Genomic DNA, 26,607 nt, shown 5'->3' with positions numbered 1-26,607 from the left:
GACTACATGTTACAAAAATTAGGGGTTATTAGCAATGGACCCTACACTTAAAGATCGAATGTCCCTTAACATCAATGGTATTCTAGAATTAACCAGCCTTTTAGTTAGAGCAAAACATTTTCAGTTCAGGAATGAAATATACGAAGAGGTATACAATCTCCCAATGGTTTTAGGCATATCTGCCCCACTTTCTGAAATTTATCTTGCTACCATTGAAAACCAAATACTTACCCCCCCCCCCAAGATCAAATTATTTATGCCATATGCAGATGATGTATTAATCTGGTTATTGCTATTTGGTTTTTTTTTTTTTACTAAGGCCATATTGCTCCGGGGATATGTGGTGGTCATTCCCTGACATTTCCGCACGCGCCTCCGTAGCCAGGTGGGCAGGAGCGGCGGTGAGTAGTACAAGCTTCTTGATTAGAGCGGGGTTCGAGCCTGTGACCACCAAATACAGAGGATGCGAAAGGTCAGGGAATGACCACAGCATATCCCTGGAGCAATATGGCCTTAGTTGCTAATGCTCCTAAAAACCAAATAACAACAACAAATACTGTTTCTTCTGCATCAAAAACTGGGTTTTCTTTTTTGCAGTTGGCTTCACCTTTCTCCTAATCAACTACTAATTCTAAAATCCCCATGGAATATATTTTCCAGATTTGGGATGGTGCCTCCAAAACCTCTCTCGAGTTCCTCATAGGCAATTATCTACAAATATAAAGATGTAAATACTGAGTTCTGGTAGTACATTTCTAGGATTAACTGATTTTGTTTGAAAACAGCAGCATACAATCCATGACCCTAAAAACAAATTTTCCCCATACCATAAATTAATCACACAAATAGTAATTAGTATGTTCAGTTGGAAGTAGGAGTGTGGTAGGAATTAGCATTAGCATTAGTTGAGGCATATGATGGAAAAAAAGCAAGCTTATACAGCATCAGCCAAAAAACAATACTCTTCCCATTTTGCCCATCCAGTCACTCCAAATGTTTATCTAGTTCAGCCTTAAATTTATTTGCTTATCTAGTTCAGCCTTAAATTTATTGCCTTTAGCTAGCTGCCTGCTAGCTAAAGGCAAACTTCCACAACAAGAGATGGAAGTCTGTTCCACAAATCAACTACCTGCTAGCTAAAGGCAAACCTCCACACATCTGTTCTACAACTGTCTTTCCTCAGTTTGAATTTATGCCCCCTCTGGTTCTTAGTCTGAGTAAGTGGAAGTATCCCATCAGCATTGAGCCTGCTCAAACCATTCAAGGTCATATACACCTCAATCAGATCACCTTGCAGATGCCTAATCTCCAGATGCTGCAACTTGTAGAACTTAAGCCTTTCTTTGTAAGCACACCCCTTCTGTTTCTCTCACTGGTCTTGCTGCCCTTCTCTGTACTCGTTCTAGCAACTCTACATCCTTCCTAAAATGAGGCTTCCAGACCTGTATGCAGTACTCAAGGTGTAGCCTGACCATTGCCTTTACAAAGGGATAATCACCTCCTTGTCTCTGCTAGCAAAATTCCTATATATCATTGACAAAACTCCGTGACCTGCTCTGGCACCCATTTGCACTGCTCAGAGAACTTCTTATCTGACTGCACAGTTACCCCCAGGTCTTTTTCATTCTCCATCTCCCTGAGTGTAGTACCACACAGTTGGTACATTTCTCTTGGGTTACTGCTACCCACATGCAGTACTTTGCATTTGTCAATGTTAAACTTCAGTTACCATCTCTCAGCCCATCTGCCTAACTTTTCTAGATCCTGTTGCAGTAGCATACTGTCTTTACTGTCATTAACAACCCTGCCAACCTTTGTATCTTCTGCAAACTTGAACATTAAGCCTGATATAGCTTCATTGATATCATTGATAAATACAGTCAGTCCTCGTATAACACGTGTTTACACTACACGAATTCGATCATACATGATTTATAAATAGGGGAACGATATCTTATATAACACGAACCGAATTCGCTTATGCATGATTCGCCTGTGTTTACAAGAAATGGCAGTTGAACGCAGAATCACCCCAACCAAACGCAACACGATAGGAATGAAGAGAAGATTCTGAAAATGTATTTATGTTTTTTATATCAGTGAAGGGGAAACACATTTTACCATAATAACTTAAAAACCAACACAATTCCAGCTATCGGTATAATCGCAAATGCAATTAGATCGAGTTTACTATGTTTATAACAGATTCCGCTAGCAGAAACGCAACTGGAAATTATTTTTATTATTTTATGGTAGTAATCCCTAGAAATGTGCTTTAGTAAAATGTGAGGTGTTAATAGTGTATCTCTCTGCCTTTACGGTGTTGTTTATTCAGTTGCTACACATGTGCAGCTTTGTTTATGTGTTTCAAGCGTGCCTCCTAGTTTTGTAATTGTGCTTTATTCCCTAAAAATTAGTAAAATACTTAAAAGGTGTGAAAAGGAAGCGTCCTGGTGAAGAAACTACAGATTCAGAGAGAAAAAGAAAAGCAATACTGATAAACAGAGGCGGACTGGATCAAAAATTCTTACCCTGGAAAATTTGTAGTGGCCTCATACTATGGTTTATGGCCAAAATCACACCTGCCTCTGGCCCACCGGGGTTTCCCCGGTAAGGCTTATGGCCAGTTCGCCTCTGTCGATAGAGATAAAATATGAAATTGTGAAACGCTTTGAGCGAAATGAAAGACCATGCGATATTGCATGTGCTACAGACCTAAATGAGGCAACGCCGAGAATTACGAAGAATGCAGAGAAAATAAAAAAAAAAAAAAACTTTCATAGCAGGAACAACTCAAAGTGTAATTAAAATCCATTAGATTAAGACACAAAGAATTGGAAGAGATGGAATGGCTATCATCTGTTTGGCCAGAAAATCAAACAAAAAACAAGTTTGCTTACGATAGAAGCAAAAGCATTAGCAATATTTTATTACGTAATAGTTGTAATAAAATACGTAAGTATTTTATTATGATTATTTATTGTGTTTGGTAATTTTTTCATTACAAATGTGTGTTCATTCTTGCGTGGTCGGCACCTAACCCTATTTTTCCCATAGGTCCTGTTGTTTATATTGCACGATTTTGCATTGCACGAGGGTTTCTAGGAACACAATTATCGTGCTATACGAGGACTGACTGTACAGAAAACAATGGGCCCAACACCAAACTTTGTGGGACTCCACCAATAACATCATCCATGAAGAGCAGTGTCCATTTATTACCACTCTTTGCCGTTTCCCACTCAACCGTCCCTTTATCCATTGCAGCAACTTGCCTTTAATGCCATACCACTCCAATTTGTTCAGCAGTCTTCCATATGCAACAGTATCAAAAGCTTTCTGAAATCCAAGTATATGATATCAAAATTATTTTGTGCATCCATTTTCCTTTGTGACCACACTGTAGTATCCAATAAAATTGGTCAGACAAGGCTTCCCTTTAACAAATCCATGCTGTGTCTGAACTATTATTGCAGTCTTGTCTAGGTGATCCTGTATCACCTCTAACTCTTATCCCAGGATGAAATTTCCATCCCCAAGAAATTTAGAATTCAAAGTGGGGGAAGAACTACATATTGTGTTGTATTTCTTACTTTATTTTTTTATTTACTAATATTGCAACATTATTAGTAATTGTCTACTAATACTGTTGTTTATATTAAGTTTCTACTTAGCTAAATCATGCACCAAAAAACTTTTTGTGATTTGGCTTGTGTTCCTAACCATCATTTATGATATTGTTTCTGTGGGGAAATGCATTTCGAGTTTCTAATAACGAACTTACAAATGAACTTCTGGCAGAAGGAAGACTAGTTTTGGTAAGCTTGGCAAGGGGAAAGGAGATCAAAGTGTGCAACAGAGCTAGCCTGCTTAGATGCTAGACTATTGGACTCTGACTCCAGCTGTACAATTTATAAAGAGACAGAGAAAATGAAATATCTCAGTGACACAGTATCCAATAGTGCTTGTAGTGATATTAATATTTGATTTTTGTTTTGAATAGGGATTGTTTTGTTTGTTTGTTATTTGGTTTTTAGGAGCATTAGCAACTAAGGCCATATTGCTCCGGGATATGCGGTGATTATTCCCTGACCTTCCCGCATCCTCCGTATTTGGTGGTGACGGGCTCGAATCCCGGTCTAATCAAGAAGCGTGTGCTACGCACTGCTGCTCCTTCCCACCTGGCTACGGAGGCGCCTTTTGAATAGGGATAAATTAATATGGTAAGTTCAGTTATTTAAGTAGCTCAGCAGAAAAAGCATTAGTGAACTTAATGAAGAAGAAATCCAGTATGATATGTGCAGGGAGTTCCCATTTTACAAACATCTGATTTGCAAAGTTTGATCTTACCAACAAAAATTTTTGACACTGGATATTAAATTTACACTCCTACCTTGATTATACAACTTCATGCAACTTCAAGAAGCATTACTTTCTGAAAGTGAAATTATTAAAAATGAAATATTTTCAACTTTATGTGCTGTATTTAACATGTTTAACAATTTAGAACATGTAGTAAAAGTACAAATTACAAATACTACTGCCTGTCACATAAAAAAAAAAAAAAAAAAATTATATTTAGAATAGTTTAAGTTATTGCCCCAGGAAACTATTTTTTATTCTTTTTGAAGTCACTTCATTTTTCTAGTGATAACTAATCAGAAGCTTTCTGATGGTTGTATTGCAGATGTATGGGGTATGAAGAGTTTCCATTAGGAAAGTCATGCTGCAATATGACTTGTAATTGTAAACATAAGCTAGAAACATAAGCCAAGTGTAAACATACACTAGAAAAGTGTACTTCTGAAACTGATTATTTCTATTTAAATTATACAGTAATAACTGTTCTCTGTACACAACTCCAAAGTCACTTGCTAAATTGTAGTGCTATAGTGATTTCTCTTTCTAAGAAAAAATATTCTTGTTTACAAGTATCTCTTATTAAATCACAAGCATAGCTCATCAAATGCAATACACTAAAATATTTAAAATATGTACTGCAGTGTGTGACATACTGCAGTATATATTTTAAATATTTTAGTGTTACAAAAGTTTTTAAAGTTTCAAGTTTTGTTATTTGGACATAGATAATACATAAATCCTACAATTATATCAGCACCTGTGCATTTTTTGGGAGTGAGCACTTAATTAATTTGAAGTAGTCATGAATTGGGAGCACTTTTCTATGGGTAAAACGCTCCCAATTTATAAACTACTTTTCAGGAATGCAGGGTATTCGTAGATCAGGAGGCTACTGTATTTTAAATAAAGTTTGGACAACATACATTACATTCACTTTGAGTAAACAGAAATGGAGGTCAATTAAATAGTGTCAAAAGAAACTCGGCTTGCAAAATAAATGCAGTTAAGAACTGTTTACTTTATTCTATGAAAACTGAAGAAGTCATAAAAGCAATTTAAAAGAAAAGCCTAGTGCTAAATTTTATAACTTCTGCATTGCTGAAAATTAATTTTATGAAAGCTACTCTACTGTACAGAAAGCAGCAATTCTTAGCCTTTTTATCTCCATCAGGCATCCAACACATTAGGGACACAAAAGGAGGACATAAACACACAACACTGATTTTAAAAAATGTTCAATGCATGCACAAATTTTAATAGCAGAAACTGAAATGCATAAGGGACCTATCTGTAAACATATGCTCAATATTTCCAAATTAAAGATGTACAATGTCTGAGGCAAGAAAATGTCTCAAAATATTCCTGCACAAGTACCTCATCTAGCACCTGGAAATACATCTGTGGGAACCACACTAAGAATTACTGCTGCAAAGGTTTAGGTAAAAATCAGTCAATCCAGGGATTCAAGGGCATGTTTTTATCTGACAGGAAACCACACATTTCCTTCACATATTTTCCATAAAACCATAAGTCTGCTTTAATTTTAGATGAGTTATGCAACATCAAGAATGAATGCATATTTAATGAATTGTTTTTTAAGAATTGCTACGGGCAGTTTTTTCTGGTGCAGTTTATGTCAGCCTGGATAGGTACATTTGCATATATACAGTGAAACTTCTCCTAACGGACACCTCTCATTAACGGACATCTCTCTACAACGGCAATTTTCAAATTCCCCAACTCATCTCCATTGGTTTTAACGTGTTTGCAGCTTCTATCTAGCGGACATTCTCTGTAACGGACGTGGACAGGCAATCTGCACTGTTTCGTTTAGATTAGCACTTAATTTGATCTCCCCATAACGGACAGTGGGCGAACTCACGGCCCTTTTTCTAGGAACATTTCTTCCATGTATTTCCTCAATCGTGTGTTTATTTTCTATTTCCAATTCTCTGAATTTTATCAAGGTTTACGTCGCGGTCCTAAACCCTTTTTCAAGAATTTTAAGGCATGTGTAAAACTTCTGATGAATTCGGTGTGTGCAGGGGGGGGGGGAATATGGTCGGCCTTTCGTCTTTTCAGTTTCAGTTTTGTTCAGTGTCGTGTGAAGCGCACAATGTTTTCTCGTAAACATTTAACTTTAAAAGATAAAGTCAAACTCATTAATGCATATGATCGGCAAAAAAATAGTGTTCGCAATCTCGCTGCAAAATTCAAAATCGGGAAGACGCAGGTAAGCGACATCCTAAAGGATAAAAATGAACTGCTCAAACAATTTTGGCAACACGGAAATGATCAGGTTCAAAAATCATTCCCGAAAACTGTTGGACTTCAAATTTGTCGCGCACGTGCTAAAAAAATTCCCATTAATGTGCCTATTATTAGGGAAAAGGCTTTGGAGGTTGCGAAATCTATGGGAATAAATGAGTTCAAAGCTTCTGTGGGATGGCTAGACAAGTTCAAAACTCGGCATAAAATTTCTTGGAAAACCGTAAGTGGTGAAGGTGGATCTGTTGATACTGGGGTTGTAATAGAGTGGACCGTCAAATTGGAAGATTTATGTCGTGATTTTGAAGCTAAGGATATTTATAACTGTGACGAAACAGGGTTGTTTTTTTAAAGCTCTTCCTGAAAAAACAATGAGTCTTAAAAACGAAAAGTGCCAGGGCGGAAAAATTTCTAAGTAATGCTTGACTGTACTATTGTGTACAAATATGCTGGGAGACTTTGAACAACCTCTTGTTATAGGAAACCCACAAAATCCTCGTTGTTTCAAGGGCATAAAGTTGAATCTTTTGGATGTTGACTGGAAGTCTAATAAAAAAGCGCGGATGACACGAGATATCATGAGCGAATGGATAAGTCACTTTAACCAAAACATGATTCGTCAAAACAGAAAAATGATTCTTTTCATGGATAATGCTGCATCTCACCCGCACATTGAATTGTCCAACATTCAAATCATTTTTCTGCCACCAAACACATCTGCAGAGTGTCAGCCCTTGGACCAAGGGATAATAAAAAATTTTAAACTTCACTACAGAAAACGTGTTTTAAGACATCTCATTGCAAACATGAACGATGTAACATGTGTGAGTGACCTTGCAAAGAAAATCAGCATCCTAGATGCGATTCAATGGATTTCCTTTTCAGTAAACGCAATTAGAAAACTGTTTTGTAAAGTCTGGCTTCTCAAACGCAAAAATTGAAGTTGTGAACAGCAATGTGGAGCACCAAGAAGAACAAGAACTTCAACATCTACTGATAATGTACGATACTTCTGCTACAAGTGACCCTTGCTACAAAGATATAGACTCAAACCTCACTACAGAAGATGGTGCTCTAGATATCAATGACATTATCATTGATATTTACAAGAAGTTCCTCATGAGGATGAAGAAATGGAAGGAGGACATTCTGTGAAAGAAAATATTAATGACGAACCACTGATGAAAATAGAAGAAGCGCTCATACAAATCAATTGTTTAAAAATGTTTTTCGCCGCTGAAGAAGATACTGAAAGGACTTTCGATGGTTTCTTCACTCCAAACAAATGTTGAAAACAAAATTATCAGCCGGAAGAAGGTGCAGAAGAAAATAAGTGATTACTGTATGTATTTTTCTTAAGATAAAGTCATAATATGCATAGCACAATTGTATGTATATTATTTACAAAAATATTGTGCAAAATCTGTATATAATTTAATTTAATTTTACATTAAACATTTAATGATTTTTCTTTATCTCGTGTATGTAATTGTATATTATTTACAAAAATATTGTTCAAAATCTGTATATATTTTAATTTAATTTTACATTAAATGTTTAATGATTTTTCTTTATCTCTTGTGTATGTAATTGTATATTATTTACAAAAATATTGTTCAAAATCTGTATATATTTTAATTTAATTTTACATTAAACGTTTAACGATTTTTCTTTCTTTCTTTTTTTTTTTTTCTCCCTCAGACTTCTTGTTAGCAGACACCTCTTTAACGGACACATTTTCGTTCCCCATGGCTGTCCGTTAAAGGGAAGTTTCACTGTATGTGAATGTGCCTATTGTCTTCACCACATCTGTCCACCCATCCACATATACAACAACTCTACTCACAGTGAACAATGAAATTTTATATTTGGGTGTTATACTCATTTTACAATAGTTGGAGCAATGCAAAGACCTTGGGAAATAATAACTTGGGAAAACTAGAAAGAATTTATTACGTTATTAAAAAAAAAAAAAAACAGAAGAACATAGATAATACATAAATCTATGAATCTATTATTGTTGACTAATAAGAAAGAAACAAAAAAATATTTGGCCATATTTTAAGCTTCTAATCACTGTGGTCTGAAAGTCACCCCCGCAAAACAACCAACTGCATTTATTTTTTTTTTTTATATTACTATCATTACGCATATGATTCTTTTATTTTTAAGTCTCTATATTATCTGCTAAGCAGAAAAATAATTAGTTAAAACATTAATATCTATGATATAAGTGTGTAACAAAACACAGTCCCAATGCAAATAATTATAATTATGTAACTTTCTCGTAGGCACTTGCTTATGGATTAAGAAAGACGCTTAACATGTAATGAGGATACATACCTGCAAAACAGAATTCATATCCACATTGGTTCCTATAAATTTATTTTGGTGCCTATAATGAAAACATTCATGAGACTGAAATTAAAAGGTAGTTTCTACAACATACAAACAATAAATAAAAGTAAACTCCCATTACAGTGCTTCTGATGCAACCGAAAGAGCACTATAAGCAAGAAGGCATTAAGTACAATTCCCTTTTTCTTTTTTGAGGGCATTAAGTAGGATTCCCTTTTTCTTTTTTGAGGACCATTTTTCGTATTTCATTAACAGTTTGGTAGATAACACTGATTTTTCTATAAAAGTAAAACCTCACTAAAAGTGAGAATTTACTTTTATATATGACAGGGAAAATAAAAATAAAAAGAAATAAAATAAATAAAATAAAAAAAAATACTATAATAAAATAAAAATGTGATATTAAAAATACAAATGCTTCAATAACAAGTTACAGCCAAAACATTTAGTCATGATATTATGCAGAACTTGTATGTCACATCAGTTAAAACATTCTAACTTACATTAGTCTTACATTTCCTATCATTACAATTGATAGGAAACTTACTAGATAGTCCTCAGTATACTGAGGATCTATGTGCTTGGTGTTCTGCAGACTTTCTCCTGCCATAAGTTAACATATAGGCTAGTCTTTGTAAGAGTTGATAAGCAGGGGAGCACCTGCATACATTTTGATTTTAGCAGACAAGCCTTACCCCATTTAGTCCATTAAAATAAGGTTTTGCTGTTCTGCTTTTGAAAATGATTGGTGGATGTGGATACATGAAAGTTGTTTCTGTATCCACCAATCATTTTCAAATGCAGAACAGAAAAACCTCATTTTAATGGACTATATGGGACAGGGCTTGTTTGCTAAACTCTTAACATATACAAGTGCATCCCTACTTATGAACTTTTGGAGATACAAACAAAGCTGATCGTTAGTGTTTGTGCATGTGCAGCCATCACTATTCCTCAGTTTGTTAGGTTATTGCAATCACATTTGATGTACATACATTGTCGGGATAGTGCATTTATTTTTTGCATGAACCCATATCATGTCTGATAAATGAAGGAGTATGGTGGCTGACGTTGCTAGTAAGAAGCGTTGTACTTATGATGGATAAGAAAGTAGAAATAATAAATAAATGTGAAGGCAGTGAAAAAAATGACAGATGCTGGTGTATGCATGCACAAATCAATCAATGGTGGCAACGATTCTGAAGGACAAAGAATAAATCCTCGAACATGTAAAAAGTGCTGTGCCAATGCAATCATTATCAACTTTTAGTTATACAATCAGTGGATCAGAATCAACATCTAAGGAAGACTTGAAGGCAAGGTGAAAATATTTCTGATAAAACATTTACTGCAAGCCATGGATTTTGTTTTGAATAGGGATAAATTACTATGGTAAGTTCAGTTATTTAAATAGCTCAGCAGGTTTCATAAATTCACAATTCTTTCAAATCTATATAACATCAAAGTGACATTGTTATTTTGGATTTTATTGGAGCATCAGCAAGTATGGCGATAATGTGCCAAAACCAGGTCATATAAAAGAGAACAGTTAATATTTTAGTTACCTCAAGAATTAGGTCACTACATCTTGATGTATAGTAATAAAAATATGCAAAAAATTTATATAGCAGTAAATTTTAAATAGCTGTAAAAATATTTAAATTTTAAATACTAAAAACAGCTGATACATTGACATTGTTGGATAAAAGCTGACTAAGTGTATAAGGCTCAGTCAGATGGCTAAAAGCAGTAAAATTCAAACGATGTTCGGGCCTATAAAGTGGACACTGATAAAATATGTCTTATGGTTCAAAAGGTGTCAGATTGCTCACACATAGGAGAGCTATCCGCCCTTAGCAGTAATAATGAGTAAAATGACTTGTGTCCTATGCAGAGATGAGCAAGAACAACTTCCTCTCTGCGGTTCCTGTGCAGACTACACTGTCAGAGTTTAATTACAGACTTTATCTGATAGAGCTTGTTTGTAACCTGCCCATGCCAAAATTGTTGCCACTGAAAGAGTAATCTTTTGTGTATTAATTTCCTGTAGTCTGCATAGCATAGCAGACTAACAGGATATGGTTGTTCTGGGGTTGCAGTCACCTGGATGCAGCATCGACCAGTTCATTAGCCTTGCTCCCAGTGTGGTTTGGGATCCAGCAGAAAAGGATGTCAAAACAACACTCAAAAAGAAAATGCAAGTTCTGCTGGACCCAGGTCAGGGATGGATGAGGAATATACCTCATCCCTAGTATAAAACACACATTTTTCGTAATTGTGGGTTTTAATGTGGCCCAAGGATAATTCAATAGCATAAAACTCTTCTGAGTACAGTCAGTCCTTGTATAGCACGATAGTTGTGTTCCTAGAAACCCTCGTGCAATGAAAAATCGTGCAATATAAACAACAGGCCTTATGGGAAAAATAGGGTTAGGTGCCGACCACCCAAGATTGAACACTTATTTGTAACCAAAACATTACCAAACACAATAAATAATCGTAATAAAATACTTACGTATTTTATTACGACTATTAAGTAATAAAATATTGCTAATGCTTTCGCTTCTATCGTAAGCAAACTTGTTTTTTGTTTGATTTTCTATCCCAACAGATGACAGCCGTTCCATCTCTTCCAATTCTTGTGTCTTAATCTAATGGATTTTAATTACACTTTGAGTTGTTCCTGCTATGAAAGTTGTTTTTATTTTCTCTGCATTCTTGGTAATTCTCGGGGTTGCCTCATTTAGATCTGTAGCACGTGCAATATCATTTCTGATATTGCACACGTGCAATCGTGTCTTTCATTTCGCTCAAAGCGTTTCACAATTTCATATTTTTTCTCTATCGACAGAGGCGAACTGGCCATAAGCCTTACCGGGGAAACCCCAGTTGGCCGGAGCGATTTTGGCCATAAACGCTAGTATGAGGCCACTATAAATTTTCCCGGGTAAGAATTTTTGACCCAGTCCACCCTCTTTTTATCGATATTGCTTTTCTTTTTCTCTCTGAATCTGTAGTGTCTTCACCAGGACGCTTCCTTTTCATACCTTTTAAGTATTTTACTAATTTTTAGGGAATAAAGCACAATTACAAAATGAGGAGGCACACTTGATACACATAAACAAAGCTGTGCGCGTGTAGCAACTGAATAAACAACACCGTAAAGGCAGAGATACACTATTAACACCTCACATTTTACTAAAGCACATTTCTAGGGGTTACTACCATAAAACAATAAAAACAATTTCCAGTTGTGTTTCTGCTAGTGGAATCTGTTATAAACTGGTAGTAAACTCGATCTAATTGCATTTGCGATAATACCGATAACTGGAATTGTGTGGTTTTTTACATTATTATGGTGAAATGTGTTTCCCCTTCACTGATATAAGAAACATAAATACATATTCAGAATCTTCTCTTAATTCCTATCGTGTTGCGTTCGGTTGGGGTGATTCTGTGTTCGACTGCCATTTCTTGTAAACACAAAGGCGAATCGTGCATAAGCGAATTCGGTTCGTGTTATATAAGATATCGTTCCCCTATTTATAAATCGTGTATGATCGAATTCGTGTAATGTAAACGCGTGTTATACGAGGACTGACTGTATATGCTGCACCTGTCAGGTACCTTCTCAGATATAATGTTATTTGGGAAGATGGCAGCAGACCTGACAGATTACTCTGATCTCGAGCCATCACTGAAGACAGGCAAGTCAGAGTATTCAGCCCAGTGGGCAGCATAGAATTGTTGGCAGACAAAATTCGGAGTGGTGGTCTTCCCTCACTCGAAATAGAGAAGTTGTATGACGACGTTCGAGCATGTCAAGGTGGAAGCAGTTGCCTTGGTGATAGGGCAACGTTGTTTACCATGATGTTAAACCCTGTGAGCAGCTCTTGGACACAAATACTAAAGGGACGGTTAGCAGCCTGACAGATGTTATAGAGCTTTTCCCATTGTGGCTCAAAAACGGGCGTCCTGTGGGATGGTCAGGCAGGATTTTAGTTTTAATGCATACTCTAGAGACAACTGTTTCCTACAAAGTGATAATGATGGCTCATATGATTCAACATAAAGATGGACTGAAGATGTTCCAATAATAAAGTGGATCGGTTGGCACCCCAAGAGTTAGATGAGAATGCAAGCAGATATTCAAGCCTCTCATGCACTTTGCATGCAGTTGAGGGATGTGTTGCCGAAAAGTCAACTTTCTATCAAATACAAGCCCCAAAAATAGTTTCAGGTACTACTGGAATAACATTTTGCCCAAGTCTCAGTTCAGGTTCAGAGTGAAGATAGTTCTTGCAGCAAAAATGTACACAAACAGTCTTTTGCAGGGAGAACCATAAGCAATTATTCACTGCTCATAAGATCAGGTGGTCAATGGCATGTTGCAGTTGTCTCTCAATTATCTTCATGTTACAGGATTGAGAGAATACGCTAAAATCATCAACAGAGAGGGCATGGTTTACAGTTGGTGGAAGTTGTTCTGTGACAGAATTTACTTTGATAGCAAAAAGTAGATGATGTTGTAGAGCACATATCATATTTCAAGGACAAAAGGTGACATTGCACACATTGGCAAACCTCACTACAGAAGATGGTGCTCTAGATATCAATGACATTATCATCGATATTTTTCAAGAAGTTCCTCATGAGGATGAAGAAATGGAAGGAGGTCATTCTGTGAAAGAACATATTTTTTCCAACATTGCCCTGTACTTATTAAGTACAGGGCAATGTTGGAAAAAAGTTGCAAGTTAGGATTGAATTTGAAGGTATCTGCAATTCTGCCCAGACAAAATAGGAGGAAGTACATGTTGAGAGCCTTGTCAATCAATCCAGCCCTGGAGAGAATGTGCACAGCACATGAGGTAGAATCTTTCTCAGTATAGTCTGTGCTTGTTAACAGGAGACTGTTTTTACAGGGATGGAATACAGTTAAACAGAAAGGGTGCAAGATGTTTGTTATTTGGTTTTTGGGACCATTAGCAACTAAGGTCGTATTGCTCCGGGGATATGCGGTGGTCATTCCCTGACCTTTCCGCATCCTCTGTATTTGGTGGGCATGGGCTCAAACCCCGGTCTAATCGAGAAGCATGTGCTAAGCACTGCTGCTCCTGCTCCTGCCCACCTGGCTACGGAGGTGCCTAGGGGTGCAAGAATATTTGCAGATGCTATCAAGGCAATGATAAGTGGGCTGGAAAAGTGGTAGCTTGGGAGGATACACAGACTAATAGATTAACTGGAGCCACAGGCACAGGTGAAGGTGATTCTTGCACTGCTTCTATTGGAAAATGCAGCAGCCTGGAAAGCAAGGTGTTAAGGATTTCAGGCCCTGCTGTGGGTTATCATGGAACAAGTGAATACAAGAGATGTGTAAGATTAACTAACAGTAAGAACATGTGCATGTACACTAAGGCCAGGGGCATTGTAAATATATTCAATGAATTTGAAGTAAAGATTAGGTCATCATATGCAGACACTGTAGATATAGCAGCAGGGACATGGTGTAACTCAAACATAAGTGATGCCGAATTAGAATATGGGGAGTACAGTTTATACAGGAATGATGGCAAAGTTATGCTCTTAGTGAAGAAGCATATTAAATATATGGTAGCGCATCCCGTCGACAGGGGTGACCAGTGAAATGTTGAGTCATGTTGGTGTGATAACTGAGTAAACAAAAATTGAGATTAGGAGTGTGTTATAGGCCTGATGATTGTGATGAGTATAGCAAACAGGTATACACAGAAATAGTGGGCCAGTAAATCAGAATGTCTTATAATGGAATATTTTAACTTTCCAGATATTGACTGGAATTTGAATTGGTCACTCACACACTAGCGAGACTTTAGCAAATTTCTTGGATAACTGTTTTCTAAAGCAGCACATTAGAGAGGCAACAAGAGGAAGCAATATAATTGATCTGATTATCAGCAATGATTCTATGTGCATTAAGAATCTGCAGGTAAAAGACCCACTGGGTGGCAGCAATCACAGTGTAATAATGTAGAATTTAATTAAAGAGATAACTACTGTCAGAGACACCTCCGTAGCCAGGTGGGCAGGAGCAGGAGTGCATAGCACACGCTTCTTGATTAGACCAGGCTTTGAGCCTGTGACCACCAAATACGGAGGATGCGGAAAAGTCAGGGAATGACCACCGCATATCCACGGAGCAATATGGCCTTAGTTGCTAATGCTCCTAAAAACCAAATAACAACAACAACAACAACTACTCTCAAGGGTAAAGAGAAAGGACATAATTGTTCTAAGAGTGACTACAATAGTCACAGTTTTTAAATTAAATGCAGTAGGACCAACTGATGATGTGACGTTAGCAACAGCAAATTCTATACGGGAAGCATTCAGGGAAGTAATCAAAGAAGATACTAGACTTCTCATATACCAATGAAGAAATACTGCTCAAGGCTTGGGACTTTTTTTAATTTTTTTTATTTATGAAAACTCCAAGCGCGAGAGGTATTAGAACCAACAATACTTAGTACCGTGCATGGGTTGGAGGTTGAGAAGAGGAAAGAAGATAATTGTTGACATTAGCATTATTTGAGGCATATGATGCAAGAAAGCAAGCTTATACAGCATCAGCCAAAAAAAAAAAAAAAAAAAAAAAAACTCTTCCCGTTTCACCCATCTGGTCCCTCCAGATGTTTGTCCAGATCAACCTTAAATTTATTTAAGCTATCAACTTCTACAACAACAACAACATATGGAAGTCTGTTCCAGCAAACAACTACCAGCTGGCTAAAGGCAAACTTCTGTACATCTACTCTACAACTCTCTTTCCTCAATTTGAATCTAAGCCCCCTCAGGTTCCTTAATCTGAGCAAGTGGAAGTATCCTGTCAGCATTGAGCCTGCTCAAACCATTCAACACCTTACACACCTCGAACAGATCACCTCGCAGGTGCCTAGTCTCCAGATGCTGCAAATTGCAGAACTTAAGCCTTTCTTCATAAGCACACCCATCGGTTCCTCTCACCAATCTTGTTGTTCTTCTCTGTACTCATTCTAGACTTGAACTTCTGTACACTGTAATTTTCAGGTAATACATATGAAGGAAGGTTGTTCCAGAAAATGGCAGTTGAATGAATAAACGAGGAAGATGTAAACTTGGTTCTGTGAGTTTGACGTTGGATAGTAAATGGATGTTGGCTGATGGCAGCACATGTTCGGACTGTTTTGAAAGAGAGAGTGGGAATTATAGAAGCCAATCCAGAAGAACAGTGCCCATGGAAGTATCTGTAGAAAATGCATGCAGCAGAAACAGTATATCTATGAGAGAGAGAGTGGATTGATATTGATATTTATTAGTTAAAGCGGTCCGAGTCAACCAATGGCAACCCCACTAGATAGAGAGTGGAGAGATTCTGTTGGAGATGAGCTATTAATTAACCTAACTACCCTCTTTTAAATGGAATCTAGAAGCCTGAGAGAAGTTTTGGAGGTGCCACCCTAGATGTGGGAATAATATCTATGGTAGGGCAGATTTGCAATTTGTACAGAGTGAACAGCTGTTTGGAAGAAAAGTAATGCCGAGAGCGAAAGAGAAAACCAAGTTTTTTTAGATGCAAAGGAAGCAATATTTGTAATGTGCTTGTGTCAAGAGAGATTAGAAGTCAGAGTAATCCCCAAAAGAGATATATCATTTTCCCTAGAAATCAGTGTCACCAAAGATAAGCATAGGAGCAGAAGAATCCTTTTTGCGAGATATAAGACAAGACAGAATGAACAGCTGTTTGAAAGATTAAAATCAACTAAGTTGTCTTTGCCCCACTGGAGAATTACCTGGAGATCGGCATTTAAGGAACTGGTAGCAGATATTCGAGAAGCTGAAGCTGATTGAGCAGGGCAAGGTTTTTCAAAATGTAAAGTGGAATGCAATGTGGTATCATCAGCAAAACTATGGATAGGATTTCCAGTCAATGGAAGGAAGAAGGTCATTAATATACAAGAGAAAAAGAGTGGGGGAAAGAACTGAACCTTGGGGGACACCAGCATCAGTGGAGAAGTTAGAAGACAGAGAGTCATCAACCTCAGTGAGCGAGCGGTCAGAGAGAAAACTGGATAACCAATTACAAAAAACAGTTGGCAAACCATAAGATGGAAGCTTGTTTAGAAGACCTTTATGCCAAACATGATTAAAAGCCTCTGAGATGTCAAGAGCAACTGCTTGTGGTTCACCAAACTTCAATCGAATTTGTCCATAAATGGGAAACACAAGCCAGAATATCACCAGTGGATCGACACTGACGGAATCCACACTAGTCCCAGGGGCTCGCATCTGGTGAGTATGGGCTTGGCACACCCAGGGTTCTCAGCTGGATATCATAAATCTTCTCTTCCTTGGTGATTCCCTTTTATTTCTATCTCTCTTTCTCTCTCTCTCTCTCTCTCTCTCTCTTGGTGTAGTTCAGAAATTTTTTTTTTTTGCTGGTGCGGCATAAGCCTCAGGCTTCGTTGCACCATATGACTAATAATAATAATAATCTTGATCAGCTGGGTCAGTGTGACTAGAAAACTGAAGCCAGCAGGAGTTGTGAACATTACAATCACTCTTAGGAAAGTTGGACTAGAGAAAGTCAAGTTGCAAAGAGAGAAGTCAAAGAGCTCCAAGTGATTAGTGGAGTTGGGAGAACGGTAGAGAAAACAGATGAATTTCACAGAATGAGGTTATTATTTGGTTTTTTTTAGGAGTATTAGCAACTAAGACCATATTGCTCCGAGGATATATGGTGGTCATTTTCTGACCTTTCTGCATCCTCCGTATTTGGTGGTCACGGGCTCGAACCCTAGTCTCATCAAGAAGCGTGTGCTATGCACTGCTGCTCCTGCCCACCTGGCTACAGAGGTGCCACAGAAATGAGGTAGAAAGACTTTAAGCCAGAGAAGATCGAAAAGAGGAGATTCCAAATTACCAAATCTCTGACAGGGAATATCAGAATGGACATATGCACAAGTACCACTTTGAGGCAAAAGGAATCATACAGTGAATAATTTGGGCAACTGAGATGAGCAGTAGTTGAATCAACCAATAACTGAGATTCTGTCAAAAAAAAGTACATGGGATTTGGCAGACTGCAAGTAGAAATGGACATCGTTGAGATTAGAATTGAGAACACGTATATTTGTGAAATGAACTAGGTAGTGTTTGGGAGGTTTAGGTCTTTTCACAGATAAGCTTACTCTATTAGTTTGACAATTCATGGTGTATTCAATAGTAAGAAAAAGTGAGGGGGACATGCTGTATGAAGAAATGAAATTTTGGATATGGCATACACATGGTAAGAATATACCCAGATCCTTGACATAACGTGGCCTCGACAATGCCCCTCTCCACATGCACACTACTCAGACTCCCTCCAGTCACTATCTGGCAGAGCAGAGGTAGCAAGATTATACTCTAACTGATCTGGAAGCCTTACTTCACTGTTAGGAAAGTTGGGCTGAAGAGGAAGTCAGAGTTCCAAGTGATTAGTGGAATTGGGAGAACGGTAAAGACAACAGATGAATTTGACAGAATGACGCAAGAGAGATTTCGAACCAGAGAAGATTGAAAAGAGGAGATTCCAAATTACCAAGTCTCTGACAGAAAATAATGGAATGGACATATGCACAAGTACCACCATTGAGGCAAAAGGAATTATACACTGGAATCATAAAGGAATATTTTTACTGTGAATAATCTGGGCAACTGAGATGAGCAGTGGTTGAATCAACTGATAACTGAGATTCTGTCAGAAAAAGTACATAGGGTTTGGCAGACTGCAAGTGGAAATGGACATTGTTGAGATTACAAATGAGACGATGTATATTTCTGAAATGAACTAGGAAGTGTTTGGGAGATTTAGATCTTTTCACAGATAAATTTGCTGCTCTATTAGTTTGACAATTCATGGTGTATTCAACAGTAAGAAAAGGTGGAGGGGGACATGCTATATGAAGTAATGAAATTTTGGACATAGCATACATATGGTAAGAATATACCCAGATCCTTGACATAATCCCTTCACCCCTCCTGTCCTGGCTGTCCTTCCTGTATACACTGTATTCTCCATATTCAAAAACAGCCTCACTTATGTCTGAGTTACACCAAGTCTCTGATATCCCTACATTGTCTGCATGTGATGACTTAATCAGTACTTCAAATTCATCAAGTTTATTTACAATGTTCTTGGCATTAGCTTACATGCAAGTATATGCACTTGATGTCAATGCGTTAACTGTTGATGACCCTGCACGTTGCTGACTGACTGAATGGGTATTTTGCATCTACATTCACACGAGGAATTCTTTAAAGTAGAGAATGTCAGAAGTTTATCAAACTCTAACAGGGAGCTAAATGACTGTGCAAACTGTAATGAAATTCTTAAAGCTGAACATAAAAAAAAGGCACCTGGGATGGAAGGGAGGCATCAGAGGTATGCAAACCTTTAGCCATAATTATGTGAGCATCCTTGGGTTCACGGGAGGTCCCTAAGCACTGGAGATGTGCAAAAGTATCCCCAGTTCATAAATGGGATCAAAATGTGACAGGAGTAATTACAGACATGTTAGCTTAACATTTCTTCTATGATGCAGTGACCAAGGAACTGGATGCAAAAATAATTTTCATATCATATACTTGGATTTCAGGAATGCTTCGGATACTGTAGCACATAAGACTGCTGTATTAACTGGAGCAATGTGGCATTAATGGAAAATTACTGCTGTGGATAAAGGAATGGTTAAGTGTAAGAAGACAGACAGTGGGCACTGCTCTTTGTGGACTAATGTTATCAGTGGAGCTCCCTAGGGTTCAGTGCTGTGTCCATTGTTGATTTCAATATTTATTAATGGCATTGATAAAGGTATATCAGGATTAATGTCAAAGTTTGTATATGACACAAAGGCTGACAAGGTGATTAATCAGTATGAGCTACTGCAACAAGATCTAAGAAAACTGGATCGATGGGCTGAGAAATGGATGTTGAAGTTTAACTGACAAATGCAAGGTACTGCATGGGTACCAGTAATCCTAGAGTAACTTATCTACTATTCAGTAATACACTCAGGGTAATGGAAAATGAAAAAGACATAGAGATAAATGTGCAGTCAGACATGAAATTCTCTGAGCAGTGCAGACATGCTGCCAGGACAGCTCATGGAGCTTTGTCAATGACATACAGAAATTCTGATAGCAGAGATAAGGAGGTGATTATCATTTTGTACATGGCAAAGGTTAGGAGGCATCTTGCATACAGGTCTGGAGGCATCACTTTAGAAAGTGATGTAGGTCTGCTTGAACAGGTGCAGAGAAGGGCAACCAGATTGGTGAAGGGTACTCTTACATAGAAAGGGCTTCAGTTTTTGGCAAATTGCAGCACTTGCAGAGTGATTTGACTGAGGTGTTTAATGCCTTGAATTTATTGAGTAAGCTGAATGTGAATGGCATTTTTCATCTTTCTGAGATTACACATATGAGGGAGTATAAACTTAAGTTTAGGCAGGATGGTTGCAGGATAGATGTATGGAAGTTTTCCTTCAGTCAGTTGGTGGTTGATTGTTGGGCATAGGCTTCTCTCTGTTGTCGTAGAAATGGATGGTGTGATTAAATTTAAGGAAGAACTAGACAAATTCTTGGTGGGTGTGGATGGGCGAATGTGTAGGGTTTTGTTTTTTTTTTTGGCTGATTCTATTTGAGCTTGCTTTCTTGCATCATTTGCCACTGGTACTACTATTTTCAGTTGTTTTCAGGGATACCAGATGGTGTGGTTATTCACTGCCTTCCACGTTCTCTCTTCCTTCTAAAAATTTTTTAATGGCATTCAAACATGTGAGCTCTTGAATCTGTATTGTTGTGTAAAGTGTTTAAGTGAACTTATGAAAAATGCATAGTTTTTGTTCGTTATACAACAGTTTTCAAAAGTAAAATTAAGTTTATGATATTTTTCATTTCATGTTTTGTGTTGATTATTTAAACGAGGGGAAAAATTTTATGTACACCTTTGACAAATATAAAAAAGCTTTATGTTATTTAACAAATGATCTTCCAAAAATCGGGTATTCCTAAATTTCGAACCTGAAAAAAGGAGAAAGACAGTGATGTTTAGTTTCTGTATAACTTAAGAGGGTGTTAACTGTTACCACTGAATGTTTTCAGCTGATGTAACAACTTTTGTTTAACTTTTCTAACTTTTGTGTTTTCTTTACTTTTGATTGTTTGAGTTTGATTCGTCTGTTTCTTTTGTCTGTCATTTTTCCAGAACACTACAAAAACACAAGGTAATGAAAACCTTTCTCACTGCAGAGTGAATGAGCATATTGGAACGTGACTTGGCAGACGGCTAGGGAAATGATCACGGTCTGCTGTGCCATTGTTTCACAGGTGGTGCTTGATGTATAGTGGCTGCATGTGCAGTCTTGTTATTCAATGGCCACATCTTGTATAATCACATGGATTAAACAAGATCAACCATGTTCGTAAAGAAAACTTTAAAACAATAAATAGATGATTCAGATCAAGAATACCCAAATACTAACATTGATCTTTACTGTTATGTGTCCCTAAATGTACGTTTTCTCTCCGCTTATTCCCTATCCTAAATAGTACCGCCCCATACTTTATACTATTCCACAATGCTCTCATTACTTTGTTGACTAATAATTCAAAATGTGAAAAGCATTTGCCTAGGTTTTAGATTTTTTTTTTTTTTGATTTGGTAGTTGTTGGTGCATCGGCTTCTGTGGCCATATTGCACCTCCCAAGGTTTTTGCAGTACTTTGATCCAAGTCCGAGGCGGGAATCGAACCCGCGACCTTTGGGTTGCCGGGCCTAGGTTTTAGTGAGTGTGTTCCAAATGCATTTTGACCAGTCTCTACTTTATACCAATATAGTTTTAAATTAATTTCTTTCCTTTTTTTTTTTTTTTTTTGTTATCAATTTTTATGAGCAGTCCTCAACAGTCTGATTTATATTTTTAACTAGAGCTTTGCTTAATTTTAAAATGAATCATTTGAAAGAATATTTATCTATTCTAATTAGTTATTTCTATCTGCAAATGGTAATAGGAAAGTATATTTAAAAAAAAATTTTCAAAAAAATTAAAGATAAATTTTACGATCTTTTTAAAAATGCAATTAAGGAGCAAAAAAAGACTGATGTAGTTTAAGAGGTTATGTATATCATAATTCCAAAAATGAGGTTATTTTCAGTCCTATATGCATTATTTTGTTTAGAACTCTTTATAAATGAAATCATTTATTGCCATCCAGTAAAGTAAGCCAGTACAGACAGGCCAGAGGGGCTTACATAATTTGAGCTATAATAATAAAATATAAAATAGATGAATGTGGCTATAATAAAGGTATAAAATAAAATAAAAATATGACAAGCTCAAAGAAACTGGAAATAACAAGTCATTTAATTTCATTATATATTAGTGAAAGACAGAAAGAGAATTTCTACTTACGGTTTTACCATATCACAGAGATTTTGTGCTAGATGTTTGTTTAACATTAAGTTCAGCCCTGGCATTTCTAAACTTGCAGCTCCTGCATGGATATCCCATGCCACAGAAATCAACATTGCACCTGAAACCAAAGATTCTGTTCCACTTTCAACTAAATAGTGTCCCAAGATTATACCACCAAGAGATACCCCTGTAGCAAATATAGGACTATTTGGGTACTTAGATTTTATACGATTCAGAACTTCTTTTATATCTTCAGTATTGGCAGCACAATATGTCCTGGGAGTCTATGAATAAATCAGATATAATATAAAGTTCTATGATTCGTAGTTATAATTTACAAGGAAAAACTTTCAACTAAAAATTTGTGAAGGCATAAAATAAATCTATCTGTGCTGTTATAGTGCTTCTGCCTGACCCCCCCCCCCCCCTACAAAGTTACAAGCAAGATCTCTCTATTTGAAAACACTTAATTTTAATTGTTACTGTAAATTGATCAACTTAACTTGTCCCTCTGACTAATCAGCTTCCAGTACGAAGTATGTAGGGAAGAGTGAATTAAAACAGTTTTTTTTTTTTTTTTTTGAAAGCTATAACATATTTCATGAGATAAGAAGTACATTAACTATACATCAAACTCCAACCTTTTTATATCAAAATACCACCACCACTACCAGTATAAATAACTCCACTGCTGCCTACAGTAGCCAACTCATTCTGTGATTGCTTCATTGTGTGTGTTTATTTATTTATTTTTAGATTAAATACAAAGCACACTCTTCTGGATTTTATCACCTGCTATTGGTAAAGTTAACACCCTCCTAAGTTATACAGAAACTAAACGTCGTTCCTCCTTTTTTCAGGTTCTAAATTTAGGAATACCTGATTTTTGAAAGATCATTTGTTAAATAACATAAAGCTTTTTTATATTTGTCAAAGGTGTACATAAAAATTTCTCCTTGTTTAAATAATCAACACAAAACATAAAATGAAAAATATTATAAACTTAATTTTACTTTTGAAAACTATTGTATAATGAACAAAAACTATGCATTTTTTCATAAGTTCACGTAAGTGCTTTACGATATTGAAAAACAAATTACAATGAAATTTTCATTCAAATGGCACTGCAAAACTTTTAAGTAACATTTTGTTTCTGATAGCATTTTGTTAAGCTTCTTTATGCAAAACAACTTTTCACTTTCCATAAGAAAAATTTTCTGTACTGTTCAATAAATGTATTCCTTTAATCAAGTAGTAAGTTCCGAGAAGAAAAATGCATGAGACGCATATAAATTATCAGAAGACAGAGATGCCTATGGTAGATATAAGACAGTCTGTAATCAAGACACAAAGGATATTAGTCAAGCAAAGGTAGATTACGAGAAATCTTTGGCAAAGGATGCAAAGATAAACAATATTTATCGATATTCAGTAGTCACGGGCTTGAACCCTGGTCCACTCAAGGAACATGTGCTAATGCACTCTCGCTCCTGACCACTCGGCTACGTCAGGCCCTGCAAAGATAAACAGCAAAGACTTCTTTACTTACGTACACTATAGAAGGAAGGGATGAATAAAATTAGTCCACTTGATATCGATGGTTCGATTGTTGATGATTCTGCTGGAGTAGCTCACAAACTGAATGAGTATTTTGCATCCACATTCACACATGAGGAATTCTGTAGGGAAGAGGAGGCCAGAAGGTTATCAAACTCTATCAGAGAGTTAAATAACTGAGAGCAAAGTGGAGGAGAAATTGTTGAAGTTAAACTTAAGGAAGGCAATTGAGGTGGATGGGATCTATCCAGTTATATTAAAGGAGGCAGCAAGGGAAGTAAGCAGGGCCTTAGCCATGATTATGAGAGCATCCTTGGACTCAGGGAAGGTCCCCAATTCACAAAGGAGGATGAAAAGGTGGCATGAATAATTACAGACCTGTTAGTTTAACTTCTCTTCTGGGGAAATAATGGAGTCACTGGTTAAAGAAGTACTGCAGGGTCATCTACATAAGACAGCAGTTATAGTTCAGACACAGCATGAATTTGTTAAAGGGAAGTCTTGTCTGACCAAGTCTTCTCAATCTGATTGGATACAATGATCTTGAAACAGGCCTATGGGGCTGGGAATTTCCATACTATAATAATTAATGATAGACACCAGCCAGGAATTAAACTAAAAATTTACTATACAATGAAATAATATACAATGAAATATGATGCAAATAAAATAAAACACTGATTAAATTATAGTTAAAATATAGTTAAAAACAATAAAATTAATTAAAATAAACTAGGTTAAAAGCGATAAAACAATACAATCTGGAGCTTTCGGAGAACTGCCGTCTCCTTCTTCAACAGCATACTACCAGTGCTAAAACACATCCTTAAGTAGCCGGTCCATGGCACTCATGCACGTGATCATCAGACACATGATCTACATTCTCCATGCGCGTATCGGAAATGGAAGTGGCTCGGGAGCGTGTCAAACAGAAACGGTCATCCCTTCTGAGGACAACTGCCTCAAACAGGGGGTGTAAACGGATCCCCCTGTCCCTATTAATAGTATTGTGACTGGATGAACCGATTCGCAAGCTCTCGAGCCACTTGCGTTCCCAAAATCCATGGGCGCGGTCGGTAATGACCGCGTCTTCAGGGGAGATCCGATGCTGCTTTTCCCAGAAATGCTCTGCCACAGCAGACCTCGCATAGTTAGCAGTCTTGATAGCGGTCGTGTGTTCCCCCAGACGGTTCTTTAAACGTCGGCCCGTTTCCCCCACATAACACTCCTCACAATCCGGGCACTTAATCTCGTAGACCACATTGCTAGTATGGTCCTGGGCTACGGGATCTTTAACTTGGGATATCACTGTGTGCAACCTCCGACCCAGAAGTTGCACACAGCGAGTCTGGCACTCCCGCAATGCCCGTACAATACGTTCTGAAAGGCCCGGATAGTAAGGAATGTATGCAGTAGCCACAGGGGCAGGCCACTCCCTACGATTGGACTCAACCCTATGAATATATTTGTCCAAGACCCTCTGGGGGTATCCACATTTCCTGAGGTCTGCCGTGACTTTGCAAATTTCTATTTCCTTTTCTTCAGGGGTACTACAGTGGGTCCCCACCCTATTCAACAATGCCCTGGCTACACTGTTCTTATGATGACAAGCCTGTGCTGAGCTATAATGAACAAATTGGCCACGGCACATAGGCTTTCTATAGATCGTTGTTTTTAATCTAGATCCATCTCTGCTCACCAAGACATCCAGAAACGGGAGGGACCCAGCTTCTTCCACCTCCGAGGTAAATTGTATAAATGTGGAAAAGCTGTTGAGCATATTGAGCACCTCATCTTCCTTTCCCTTTTTTAAAATAGTGAAGGTATCATCCACATATCTCCTCCACTCGCGCATGGGGAAATTCAACTGATGAAACACCCTAGTTTCCAGTTCCTCCATTGCCAAATTGGCCACAATGGCACTGATGGGGGAACCCATGGCCGTGCCATGGACCTGCTTATACATAACTTTTTGAAACACCATGGTAGTGCTTGCGAGGCAAAATTCCACACCTTTACAAATATCATCAATGCTTAGTAAAGATCTAGCACTAAAGCAATCATCTCGTTCCAAGGCCGATCTTACACAATGCATCCCATGTTCAATGGGGATACATGTGAACAAGGATACCACATCAAACGAAATCATGAGTTCGTCTTCACCTATAGATTGGCTTCTTATAAAGTTCACAAATTCCTTGCTGTTTCTGATTACTAAACTGGAGCGTCCCACTATAGGAGAGATGACTCCAGCTAAAAATCCAGATAAAGCATAAGTGGGACTACCCACAAATGATACTATAGGTCTCAACGGAATGCCCACCTTGTGCGTCTTTGGGAGGCCATAAAACCGAGGTAATCGACAACCTGAGGCATGAAGAGACCAATAAACTTCTTTGGTTATTTTACCAGCCTTATGCCATCCCTGTATAATGTTGTTGACTTGTCTCTCCAAACCAGCTAACGGATTTCGATGGGTAACTTTATATATCTTGCTGTCCTGTAAAAGATCCAGAGCTTTTGCACAATAATCATCCTTATTCAGTACCACTGTGGATCTGCCTTTGTCGGCAGGTAACATTATGATA

The 26,607-nt window shown here is 37.4% G+C and overlaps 1 protein-coding gene across 1 annotated transcript in view; it reads right to left on the bottom strand.

Annotated features, from left to right (window-relative positions):
* Positions 1-26,607, bottom strand: part of Hydr1 (abhydrolase domain containing Hydr1) — a 175,102-nt gene that overhangs the window by 17,432 nt on the left and 131,063 nt on the right. Inside the window, exons 5-6 of the mRNA XM_090385826.1 lie at positions 22,460-22,746; positions 8,974-9,025 (exon numbers count right to left, since the gene is read on the bottom strand). Of these exons, the coding sequence (XP_090241952.1) occupies positions 8,974-9,025; positions 22,460-22,746 (339 nt within the window). The remainder of the gene's footprint in view (positions 1-8,973; positions 9,026-22,459; positions 22,747-26,607) is intronic.

This window comes from Mastigoproctus giganteus, chromosome 12 (assembly GCF_048544385.1).
Source record: "Mastigoproctus giganteus isolate SK-2022 chromosome 12, ASM4854438v1, whole genome shotgun sequence".
In the NCBI taxonomy this organism is placed as follows: Eukaryota; Metazoa; Arthropoda; class Arachnida; order Uropygi; family Thelyphonidae; genus Mastigoproctus; species Mastigoproctus giganteus.
The sequence above is the reverse complement of the archived record's forward strand: the minus strand, read 5'-3'. Positions and strand labels throughout refer to the sequence as shown.